Genomic DNA, 12,589 nt, shown 5'->3' on the forward strand with positions numbered 1-12,589 from the left:
TTAAGTACTTCCAAGCCTCTATATTCCAGCCATATGGAGAGTATTTGTAAGGGAGGAATGTGAGGAAAGTAGTTGCACACAAACAAAGAACCATTTAGCCAAAGCAAGCCATTTAAACACCGGTTTGCATTGCAACATCCACTGTAGAGGCACCTGCGGTTGTCAGTCAGGATGCAGAAACAAGAAGCTTTGTGGATGAGGTGGGGAGGAGGCAATTCAGAAGACAAAATGCTGGAATTATGTATAATATCAGCAAAATTGAAATGCTGGCTTCTGAAAACATGAAAGAATAAAGATCTCTTGTGCAGTAAGTTCCTGAAAGAACATTTTTGTGGTCCACTGCTGACCCTGCATTTGGTTCTTTCACTTGTTGCCAACAGTTTACATTATGAAACACTTGTTTTGTTAAAAGCTGTTAAGATGCTATCTTGGACTGTGGACAAAGATTTGAAATAACTGTGCTGATTCTCCTGTACTAAATTAGACTGAATAAAATTGCCTACTGTTACAGCAGAGATGTGCAGCTATTATGCTGTTACAAATACATTATGAACCACCTGATGATATCTTTTGCTATTTTATGCAATTTGTTGCTTTGTTTCTCTTTTTTTCTATTAACTCTCACTTCATTTTGTACTTTCACATTCTCCTTCTGAGTGCTTTCACACCCTTCATGTCAACTATTGCTCTTTATGTTGCTCTATTTGAAGTGGGTGTTTGCAATTTCTTTAGTTTAATTTGCCAGCAGCTGTGCCTCAGATACTTCTCAGTGTGGATTTTCCATCACTGAATTCCTGCCCATTTTCTTTACCTCTTTTCATATTGCATCAAAGTTTGTTCTACTAACCCCCAATAGCCTTCATGTTACTGACTTGTCAGTAGGATCTCACCAGCTGCTCAGATGAGGTTCAGCTGAATTTCAAGTACTCTTCAACTTCCACTTTCTGTATTAAGCCTGAATTATTTTGCAACAGCTGCATACAGAATAGTTTCTGACCTTGCCCATCATCCAATGAGAGCATTGCTGATAGTGTCTGAGTTCAGGACTTCTGACTTCTAAACTATATGATGAAATTCATAACAATAAGTTCTGTCTCAGGCTCAGCATGACCATTTTAATCAGACTATAACTTTCTGAACAGAAAAATGTGTACTGAAGGAATTATGAGCTGCTCAGAATATGCATCAAGTATAGAAGATCCATCAGTTTATGGGGACCACCTTGTTGATGCACAGTGAAATCACTGGACAGGATCATCATCTCTCTAAAGCAGTCTTGTAAATGCAAAGTTTATTTGACATTAGTTTTGAGTGAACAAATGGCACTGTAGATTGTAATTCTGGATTCTAATGCTGTGAATTTATGGAGCTGGATAAACATTAAAATCAGTCCTGAGCTATTTCACTGCTCCTTCCAACAGTCTCTAATTTGGGGGCCATTGTAATCACGACCAGGGGCTTTGCTCCCATCTTCCTGCCACCACGTTTCTGAGACCTGTCAAGCATTTTAAGTAGCACGCACTTTCCCACACTTCTCAATGAATGCTGACATACCTAACGTAAAAGGATTACTTTCTGCTGAGAGGAATTGTAATCCTCTTTTCCTGCTCTGCAAATCCTCTAGTAAGTGAAAAAGAAAGGCCAAGATCTGTTCTGCTGCGCAGGGCAAATCACCATCTCAGAAGGTATAGAAGAAAACAACGAAGCTGAGATTTACTTGTGGTCACGCTTGTCCAGAAGCTGTGTCCCTGACTATTAACTCATTGGCATCTTCCATCACTATTTTTGGTGCTTTGATATTTTCTGTTTTAGTTTCTAATAGATGTGCGAACACAACACACAATTGCTACGTGAATGGCGTTCAGGACAAAACACTTCTCTCGAAGGTAGCTGCAAAGAGCTATAGATTCCAAATTGCCTTAACTTCCACCCAGTTTTCAATATTACCTATTCTGTTAACAGGAATAACAGAAACATACTTTTAATTTACAGGCAAAAACTAGTGGTTTTTCAAACCACCTAAGGTCAGTTTGGACTGTTTTCAAAAGCCAGCACCAGAGACGCTGGTTGTGGTGGTGAAGGTTTGCACTCTGAGGGTGGAGTGTCAGTGGTACCCAGCACAATATCAAAAGAACAAATGTTCCTGCTACCTTGATTTCTACCCACCCATCTCAGACACGGTGGTTGTTCCATTACACTTAGACAGCAAGTACTTACAGGATGGAGGAACTCCATCTTCCAGCTACCTCACAGGAAGTATTTTCCTTTCCAGTACTGCTGCAGCAAAAAATCTACACTGAGTTTCTGAGAAGATCCTTGGCATCCTTTTTTGATCTAATTCTACAAGTCTCAGGTCAAAGTAAACAGCCATGTCCTTTGTTATTTCATCCTAAAATGTCTTGCTGATATTTGAAGTTGTCACGACTTTTTATTAATTCTTAGCTGTATTTCAGCCCACTCTGATCAGTGGCTGCTTCCAAACTGTCCGTAAAGGGGCTGTGTTAGTTTTTAGCTTATTCATCCTTGGGTAAATTCTGCAGCATTAGCAGAGGTATACCATTTCAGTTGGATATAGGAAATGCTCATTACTCCCCTACCTTCCCAACCGTTCATCTGGGCAAAATTAATCTTATTTTTTCAGAGAAATGAGCTTTGGATTTTCCCTTCAGGTGAAGTATTGTTTTGTTTCCTGTGAGCTAGGATCATCTGACCTTTCTCCCTCTGCTTTCCAAGGATCAGGGAAAAAAAAAGAAAGAAAGAAAAAAAAAAAGGCTAGGAACACATGATAATGTCCTAACTAATCCATCTTCTCTAAGTGTTTCATTTCCCAATTCTTTATCCTATGTCATTCTTTTAATTTCTTTCTGAGGCTGATTTGTCAGTTCTGTAAATCCTGCTGAAGGCTGTCATCATAGCAAATTCCAGACCCTTCAAAGTTTGCCTAGCATAAATCTCCTCAAATGTTCTGCTATGACTTTTCATACCCAACTTTGCCTGTCCACTTTGGCATCTGAAGCTGGGAGAACAGTCTGCTCTGACTTTTCATACCCAACAAATTCTTTGCTTCCAAGCTCTTGCCTGAAGGTCATCTTTCATGGCTTCTTGAGGTGCTTCAGGCTGTTATTTTCACTACTTTTGGCAACTTCACCTTCCATTTCAAATATATTAGTCAATATTTGAGTTTTGCAAGTACTTCTACCTGACTAAGAGTTTCTACAGTTCAGTCACATCCTGACTAATGGGTTTTGCTCCTGGATCTCCTTCAGAAATTACCTACATGATACAAGCAATGAATTGAAAGCACAGAGAATCACAGCCTCTTTCATTTAGAAGAGAATGAAGGGTATGTTCTGGGTATTTGTTTTGTGCATTCCAGTTTAATTACATTATGCCTAATGACCCTTTTCTGCAACGAAACAGGAAAAAAAAGTTTTAAATAGCTTATTTTAGTCTGAACCATTACAGCCTAACCCATCCAGTTGCCTGCCCAAAAGTGGAGTTTCCTTTCTGTCTTTTAGCTTCTCTTCAGGCCATGTGTCCTCGCTGCTTCCTAGTTCTGAAATCACTAGACATTTCAGCGCAGTGTTTGTATTCAAATTCCTGGGAAAGCCTCCCTTCTTTCCTCTGAGATAATTTTTGCACTGGCATTTCATATGGCCAGCGCTTTGGCAGGTGGCTTCCATTGTGTTAGCTGGTTTAATCCATAAAAGGCTTAATCACTTCTTTTGCATAGCATGCCTAGACTCCGGCGAGTGGACTCATCAGCTTCAATCCGTATTAGACACACTTATTAGCAGCTAACGGCGTGTTTCAGCATCACATATGGTGTCACTTGCCATGTGGGTTTGCCTGTGAATATCCCCTCTCTACCCTAGTGAGGAGAATATAGTGAAAGGCGAAAGGAAGAAATATTTTGATGTCCAGGTGATTTAAATTTCAGGTGAAGGAGGCAGCATCTTCATTCTGCAATCTGCCCCTTTCCTTCTCCTGACCCGCTTTGGAAGCTCACAGAGGGAAATTATCTGAAGTAGGCAAGCTGCAATCTAATATTATGCATGGCACTTGCACATTAAATAATACATAATAAACAGGTATATCATTGATGTCCAGAGCCACAAGGGCAGAGGAAGCAAAGACAAAGCATAAAGGCTACGAGATAGAAGCGTTGCATTTGCCTTCATGTGACACAGAGCATGGTGCCACCTGGATTCTCCCCAAAATTCAAATTTTATCATGTCAGTGCTTTCCACAGCTAGTAAACTGAAAGTGGAATTAACTTATTACCAGGAGTTGCTAACAGTGAGCTATTTGCTAGATCTTTGCAGCAGGTGGAAAAGGAGCCAAGACAACATGCCAGAGTGGATTGGACAAAGCGCAAAATGGAGCTGGAAAATCAGGCCACAGCAGCACCGATCTGGAGGTGAAGAGAACCGGAGGATGGAAGCGCAGAAGCAGAGCATAGGCTGCTGCAGCCTTTGCCCCCTCTCCTGTCTACCAGCCAGTGGGATATCTAAAAGGGATTCAATATTAGTCTTGGCCATGCTATCACCTTTCTGTGATAGCTATTGCTATGTCAGCCAGCTGGCAACCCATGCTAGAGGCTGCACTGCCCTGTCTCAGAGGAGACAGTGTGAGGTGAGAGGTTCCCAGGAGCCCCAGCTTCCCCTGCTAGCTGGAGATGAAAAGTAACCAGTGACTGACAATCTGCAGTACTTCACAATGGGCCATGGCACTGTTGTCCCAAATCCCAAATGGCTTAGGTAATGCATTTGCTTTTGCCAGTTTGCCTGAGCTGTATTTTCTGGCAGCTGGGCCATGCCTCAATAGATGTCTCTGTATGAAAGAAAGTCTTTTAGAAAAATTGTTTTATTACTGGCTCACATTTAATTCTAACTGAGACTAAGATAACTGTACTCAGCTTTTCCTAGACCTCCTCAATTAACTTCCACACAACGCAAAAGTGGAACTTACGCTAAGGTTCCTTCTACCTGTAGCCCAGTCTTGTGGGAACAGCTTTGTTTCCTCACTTCTCCTGGATGTAGTCTAAATTCATGAGGTGCATTCACAGCTTGTTGGCACTGATCTAGAAAAGTAGCATTGCTAATGCCTTCCCCTAGGCTAGGCAGGATTGTTGAGTGACATTCTGCCAGCATCACACATTTGCTCGAGGCATTATAAAACCTTCACCTGGATGTCTGCAATCAACAAATTCAAGCTGCCCATTATGCTTGAAAGAATTAGATGGTAGAAGAATACCAGCATGCAGAGGATCTGTGTCTCAGGTGTTATTTCTTGGCACTTGGAAGGTGCTGGTGAGTGAGTGTCCATAGGCTTCTCTACTAACATCTGTACAGCATCTGAGCCAAGTTCTTTCCCACTGGCATACTCCAAAGTGAAGCAGGCTCCCATGTGCCCCCAGTGGCCCTTCTGCAGCTCATTGAAAACCAGCAATTATTTTGGGAACACTGTGCTTCTTTTGCCACTTGTAAATGAACCAATGCGATAACTCTTTCCAGCAAGCATCTGTAACTACGGGTTTAGTGGGTGACTCACCACTTACAAACCAGTTAGCCAGGGACCTATGACAACCTGGCCATCTTCTAACTTGAGACTGTTAGAACTATGTGGGGCAAAATAAGCTCCAAGAAGTACCATCTACTCATACAAAATGTCTAGGATCATTGCTGGGCATCCTATGTCTTGCTGAGGGTGCAATCTGTGAGTGAAGTGTGATTGTCTTTCTCATCAGTGAGGAGAGTTGCCTATGTCTCCAACTCATCAAGGAATCACACACCCTCACTCAGGAAGAGTTATCTTGAGCTATAGCCCTATTACTGAAGAGAATGGGACTCATGCCAGTGCTCAGCATTTGGTAAATAAGGCTGCTTGTGCTGGACCTACTTTTGTCACTGACTGGAGCACAGATTGCAATCACTGGGCTAGAAAGTGCCCCAGTGCAATTAGCTTATTTGAATGAACTTTTTTCCTGGTGTCTATCTGCCCTTCAGCTTCTAAAGGAGCAGATAAATCTCACAAGATATAAAAAAATGCAGGTTTGGGGAAGAAGGTGTCTAATTCCCTGCTTTTATAATCAACTGTGTCATATTCTCTCTTCTAATATGCTGATTGAACTCCTCCATAAATGGATTTTCAACATGGAATAGTTTCAAAATATCTCATATCTTTCATGGGAACAAATACCTGCCCCCCAGGAACATGCCAGAGAATTTTATCCTTTGCATTTAAAAGTTTCACAGATCAAGAGAATCTATGGTTGACCACAGGAAACCTGGAAAATGTTGTCTACTATGCAAGTTAATTTAAATCCGGCTTAAATCCTGCCCATAGAGCTGTAGCTGCCCCCAGTGATCACTTAAATCACTTTAAAGTGAAATCAAAATATTCTTACAAAACATTATTCTAACAGTCTTTCAGGAATATGTTTTGAAAGGCAGAGTGCAAGAAGTCCAAACCCCTGCAAGAGCCCCCAGGGTAACTAGTTAGTAGCTGTTACTGAGCAATAGGTCTTGCTTCTGTCCCTCAGTCTAAGGGTGGGATAGATGTGGGAATGAGAGGATGAGTCACAGATTCAAGAAATGTCTTGATTGTATTTGTGGCCCCAAACCAGCATGATTTCCTTTTTGGGGCAAGGAGAGGATGCGTGGGGCAAGGGGAAATTCTTGATACACCTGTCTCATTGCATGTGACTCTCTTTTGATCCTGAACACTGGGCACCTGTCCTGGAGCAGCTGCTCTTCTCCCTGCTGACTTTACTGGTGCTTTTTTTTTTGCCAAAACAAGTTGAAAAGATTGGTGAGGGAAATCCATGCCCCCCACAAGCAGAGAAAAGTTTATAGACACCACAGGCAAACAAACCCTTGGTTCCAGAGCTTTCTGTACTGTTGTAGCATCCTCTCTTTGTTGTGTCATCTGTTGAGCAGTTGTCAGCCACAGTTTGAAAAACTAGCACATCCTACTCTCCAGAGGAGATGCAATAAAGCATGCAGTAAGAACAAGGAAACTCTGCAGATTCAAGGCATGTGATGTCACATATTCTCTCAAACCACCAACTTTCCCTTCATAGGAACTGGGAATGGATCCTTAGGACAGAGGAAGCCTTTTAATACTGCCAGTCTTTTTCCAGCATTAATAAGACTCAATTCTCCTCAGTGACCCCTCTGCCATATGCACACATATCACACTGAATGTAGTTTCGAGCAACGCATAAGGCAGCAGGTGCTAGCTGAGTCTAGCACAGAGAGGCACAGACAGGAAGGAGAACAGCTTAAGGGATATTAAAACACAAGCAGAAATTCAAAGAGAATGGTTATATACCCTTGATAGTTGGCTCATGCTTTGTCTAAATGTTAAAGTATTACATACATATGTTAGCGAGAGAGCTCCTTGCAGCAAGGACAATACTTCCTACTTGTTTAAACAGAGCCTACCAAGATAATGCCTCAAGGCAATTGACAACACAGTTAAAAACCATATATGCAGGTTGATTGACAGTCCATGGAGAGACAGATCACTGTGTTTAGATTTCTTCAGGGAATCTCTTGTTACAAAAGTGCCAAATCAGTCACCAAATCCACTAAATCACTCAGGGGAGAAGATGAGCCCTTTGCTAACATGCCACAGCAAAATGCAATGAGAGCCTGAAATTTTTCCATAGGGAAGCATGCCATGAAGAAGCTTGGCTGATATTCAGGACAGGCTCTGCACCTACTCTGCTCGAAGAAAGCAAGGATCCAGGTGATGGCTGAACAACAAACACTTCTGCCGCCTTTGTGGAATCCAAACATTTGACTCACATCAAATATTTATTCTCAAATATTACCTTCCTTGGAAACAGGCAGAAACACAAAGAAGTGATACAGAGAATATAAGAATGGGGGCAGGTTTGCATGAGCATTAGCTTTCTGCCCTTTCCTCATGCACCTTTGGTCCAGTTCCAGCCTGGCTTGCCTTGCTCTGTGTGGCTGGCAGGGCACTAGCTCTCTGTCTTGGCAGGATGTGAAGAAAGTGGGGTCTGGCCTAGCCTAGCTGTTTTTTCCTTCCCATATACACTGGTAACCACCTCCTCTGCAATAATTCATCAGCCCAATGCCCCTTTTCCTACATCTCTCTTACTTTTCTTGGTGGCATTTCTTTCATCATCAGGAGAGTAACCAATACAGCTGAACTGGGAAAGTGGGACTTTGGCAGGCCGAGAAGCTGAGTTTTCACAGCCCAGCAAAGTGGAGGTGGTGACAGCCACAGCAGGAGTAATACATCTCTTAAAAATGGCTTGGTACCAGCAAAACCGTGATTTGAGGAAACTCGCCTTTGTCAGATTTGTCTGCTGGGTTGTCCTCACTTACAGGAGAGCCCATCAGGAGGGAAGATTCCTTCAAGGCAACTGAAAGCTGTGGCAACCATCAGTAGTGCAAATATTTTCCCTCTCACCCTTGCAGTGCTAAGGTGCACTTACAGCAGAGCTTGTTAAGCAGCAAGGGCACAAGGCGATCCTTAGTGGCAAAGCTATATCATGGCTGCCCACGACATTTGGCACAGCCCAGAGAAACATGAGTACCAGCTCTGCTGGAGCAGAAGAACCAGGTTGTGTGTGTCCAGTTTGCTGAACACACTTGCAAAAGGTGTGTTTAGCAGGATATTGAATAGATCAGGAAGTATGAAGATTTACACTGGCCTAAACATAAACATGTTGCTAAAAGTAATGTTCCACTAGTATTTTGACAGAGATCCTCCAAGAATGACTGGCCATCTCTTGGATTCTCATACTCTAGCCACCATTTCCATCTTCAGCCTCCTGTCTATTTTTGAGTGAGTTTCACTAGCTTGTTGAAGAGCACTGCTTCTTTTCAGGAAGCATCATATTTTGTGTGCTGTGCTTTTGATAACCCAGAAGAAGGGATGGCACAGTACAGTCCCCACCACCAGTTGTTACATCTCCCAAGAGATGACCGTTCTGCCAGCTTCTCCCAGATAGATAGATAGAGGACTACCTTCAAGGCTCTTGCTAGCATTCTGTATCTCTATCATTATTCCCACACAAACCTTTTCCTGTGATAAAACATACCAGTCACCCCAAATCCAGTTCTGTACCTGTACTGGGTTATAGAGAAGTGTAAGCAAAATGTATTTGCTTGCTCAGTCTAGCAGGGAACTACCTTGATCCAAACAAATCACATTTTGTGAAAAGCTTTTTGCTTCCTGCATTGTTTGCCATCATTGTTTGGCAAACAGGAAAGAGCTTATCTCTCCTTCCCAGAAACTAGTGCAGCTATAGAGCTCCAGAAACTTGTCAGTCTTTACTAAGAAAAAAATATTGGTTTAACAGCCCTTGCCAATAAATTATCTGAACCATCAGAAAGAGAGAAATAGTAAAAAATTAGTTCACTGGGCTATGCCATTCTTTCCTGATTTTTAGTGTTCAGTTCCAATTAAAGGATCTTATCAGGTGCATTTTCAAAGGCAAACTACAGTAACCTTTAGCATTAGAGCATTCCAATATTAGATACTTTCTTGGTTAGCTGCAAAATTAGCATTTAGTCCACCAGTGAAAGGGGTACGATATTTTTGTTTGATTAATTGATAATTAAAATTTAAGCAAGTATGTCTGGTTTCTAGCAGATAGCAGCAAAGCCATAGCTTTGACCCTAGTTAGAGTTTTGTTTAACCCCCTCCAGAGAAACATAGTTACTGTGCATTAATATACAGCCTTTCACCACCAGACCTGTTAGCGTACATTACGGACTAATAATAATAATTAGACTGTCAAACAATTCAAACTGCAGAACAATACAAGCTCCCCTGAAATGCAAAGCACTATAGGTAACGAAACCTACTTTTCTTTATACAGGCAGCTCAAACCTCCTTTTGAGCAATCTGATGTTAAATAAATAATAGACCTGATTGCCCCCCTCCTCCAGAAGAAACCATAGGAGGGAGCAGAGTGGGAAGAAATTCAGGAAGTTTTGCCTTGTGTAAACTGTGTCTAAGCTTTTGCCTGAGAGTGAAGTTCTCATTTCATAGACTGGCTTCTCTTGCCATACACGTGAATGAGGGTGTAAAAAGACCCTTCACTTGAAGGAGGTTTTGGTGAGGGTCCCAGGCAGGCCAGTCTAGGATAAATGAGCTGCTCTTAGCATGGCTCTGAGGTGACCTTATTGTGGCCTTCCAGTATCTGAAGGGGGCCTACAAGAAAGCTGGGGAGGGACTTTTTAGGATATCACGTAGTGACAGGACTAGGGGGAATGGAATAAAGCTGGAAGTGGGGAGATTCAGGCTGGATGTGAGGAAGAAGTTCTTCCCCATGAGAGTGGTGAGAGCCTGAAATGGGTTGTCCAGGGAGGTGGTTGAGGCCCCATCCCTGGAGGTGTTTAAGGCCAGGCTGGATGAGGCTCTGGCCAGCCTGATGTAGTGTGAGGTGTCCCTGCCCATGGCAGGGGGGTTGGAACTAGATGATCCTTGGTGGTCCCTTCCAACCCTGAATGATTCTGTGATTCTATGATTCTATGGCCCTTGTGCTTGTGGTTCACTGGACATGCAGAAAGGACAAGCTTGAAGCAGAGCATCACTTCTGTAGCACTATCTTTATGGGGGCTAAGGGGTTTAATGGCCACACAGTGCATCCTTGTGGCTCCAGGGCTGTGGCCCAAGCTCTATGGTAGGACAAGGAACCGGGTTTGACTTTACTGTTAGCAACCTGCCCATTTCTAGAGCACAGTGTTGCAGTTCTCTGTGCCACAGACCAACTCAGTTTATCTACATGACTTGTTCTCACTAGCACGTATTGCTGTTTTCGACCCTCGTTAGTTAGAGCTGTGAGAGCTGTTGAAACTCAAAGCCAGGTTCAGTTTCAGTGTGGTAGAAGCTGAAGGAATCTGGTAAATAATTTCTTAATTCTGAGTGTATGCTTGTGCAGAGTTAGTCCTATAAGCAGAAGACATAGGATGCAGTGTGGCACTGGTTCACAGGTGAGTGCTTTGAGAAGCTTTTTTGGTAGCTCTACACTTCCCACCTCTGGTCCAGAAGTTGTTTCCTCACAGGTGAGACCCTGCAGTATCTACAGTCCATGCCAGTTTCCCTAAGCTGCTGCACCCTATAGGATGTCTCTGCCCTGGGCCTGGGCAAGAGCACGTGCAAGCTCTACAAAGGTGGTTGTGAGGATGGCAGCCTCCAGCAGCAGTGCAGCAATAAGCAGGCAGAGACAGTAATGTCTTCAGCTGATTCTTCTGCCTTGGACACAACTATGTGAGGGAGGACACCAGAGAGAGCAGCAGCAGGCAGAGAAAACTGAGGATATCATGGGACAGGAGATAAGAATCATAGAATGCATTGGGTTGGAAGGGACCCTCGATGGTCATCTTACACAACCCCCAGCAGTGACCAGGGACATCTAGACCAGGTTGCTTAGGGCCCCATCAAATCTGACTTTGAATGTCTTCAATGCAAACCTGATCTCCTAGGTTGATGCCACACGTGGGAGGAATGGCATAAATCCCAATTTTTCCACAGACATTCCTTTACCTTTTCCCTATGAAACCTCCCTCTCTGGTACACGCAGGTAAACTTGCCCTCACCACACAGGGCAAAATTTCCTGGCGCCTGCTTTCAGATTTTGCTTCACCGCTTCGAGCTTCAGTCTCACCTGAAAAAAAGCCTCCCAGGGAGGAGGAAGAAAACCAGGCGGAATTACCGGGGAGTCTCCCGCTGCTTGCTGTACCCCGCAGAGCCCCCGGCCCCGCTCCCAGCGGGCTGCGGGCGGTTGGATGCTACAACGATGCCATCTCCTGGAAGACACCTGAAGAGCAGGGTCTGAGTCTGTCCCGTGCTCTGCAGGTGCGTGGTGGGCTGGTGGCTCTCCTCGCCGCCACCGCACTCCACCTGTGGAGAACCGGCCTGTGGCAGACCGGGATTGAGGGGGTTCGGTGGGTAGAAACGGCAGCGAGCACGGGGGGAAACGGAAAACGTCCTGGAGTTAAGATGGCTGGGTTCATCAGCCTTAAGCTGTACTGAAACTCCTGTCAGGAAGCCTTGGATCTGAGATGCTCAGCTGGAAGTGCTGCACAGCTAAGCTCCTCTGTTCTCCTCTACAACTACTTGGGTTTGGCTAGAATGGATCCTGTGAAGCTGAAGCAAGCTAGGTCCAGAGCAGGCTGCCACAGGCTAATTTGTCACACCAGAAATCTGGCTAAGCCATCCCAGCTGAGACTGAGAGCTTTGGTTAAGGAGAGAGGAAATCACCTGGCCTCTGGTCCATGAGTTACTGCTCCCCCTCTCTGAATTACCTGTGTTGCCATGGCAATACTGCTACCAGTCCTTAAGGAACTTCCAAAGCAGGCAAGATTTCACTCTGTCCTTCTTAGCTCTAAGTAACAATGATTACTATTAAGGCAAGAAAATAACTGGGATCTAAAACATTCCTAAAAAAAAAATAAACCCCCTAGAAAACTGAAGAGACCTCTTACTTCATTTGTCTGCCCCCACAGAACTCAGAGAAATGGTGAGCAACAATTTGTCCTTTAGCACACTTTACAGTACCCTGTGGGTCCAAATTCTCCTCCTACTTGTATTGGTATAA

The 12,589-nt window shown here is 43.7% G+C and overlaps 1 protein-coding gene across 1 annotated transcript in view; it reads right to left on the reverse strand.

Moving 5' to 3' along the window:
* Nucleotides 1-12,308, reverse strand: part of CDCA7L (cell division cycle associated 7 like) — a 33,547-nt gene extending 21,239 nt beyond the window's left edge. The window contains exons 1-2 of the mRNA XM_054384828.1: nt 12,297-12,308; nt 11,705-11,907 (exon numbers count right to left, since the gene is read on the reverse strand). Coding sequence (XP_054240803.1) covers nt 11,705-11,907; nt 12,297-12,308 — 215 coding nt within the window. The remainder of the gene's footprint in view (nt 1-11,704; nt 11,908-12,296) is intronic.
* Between the last annotated feature and the right edge of the window lie 281 nt (nt 12,309-12,589).

This window comes from Indicator indicator, chromosome 11, assembly GCF_027791375.1.
Source record: "Indicator indicator isolate 239-I01 chromosome 11, UM_Iind_1.1, whole genome shotgun sequence".
Classification (NCBI taxonomy): domain Eukaryota; kingdom Metazoa; phylum Chordata; class Aves; order Piciformes; family Indicatoridae; genus Indicator; species Indicator indicator.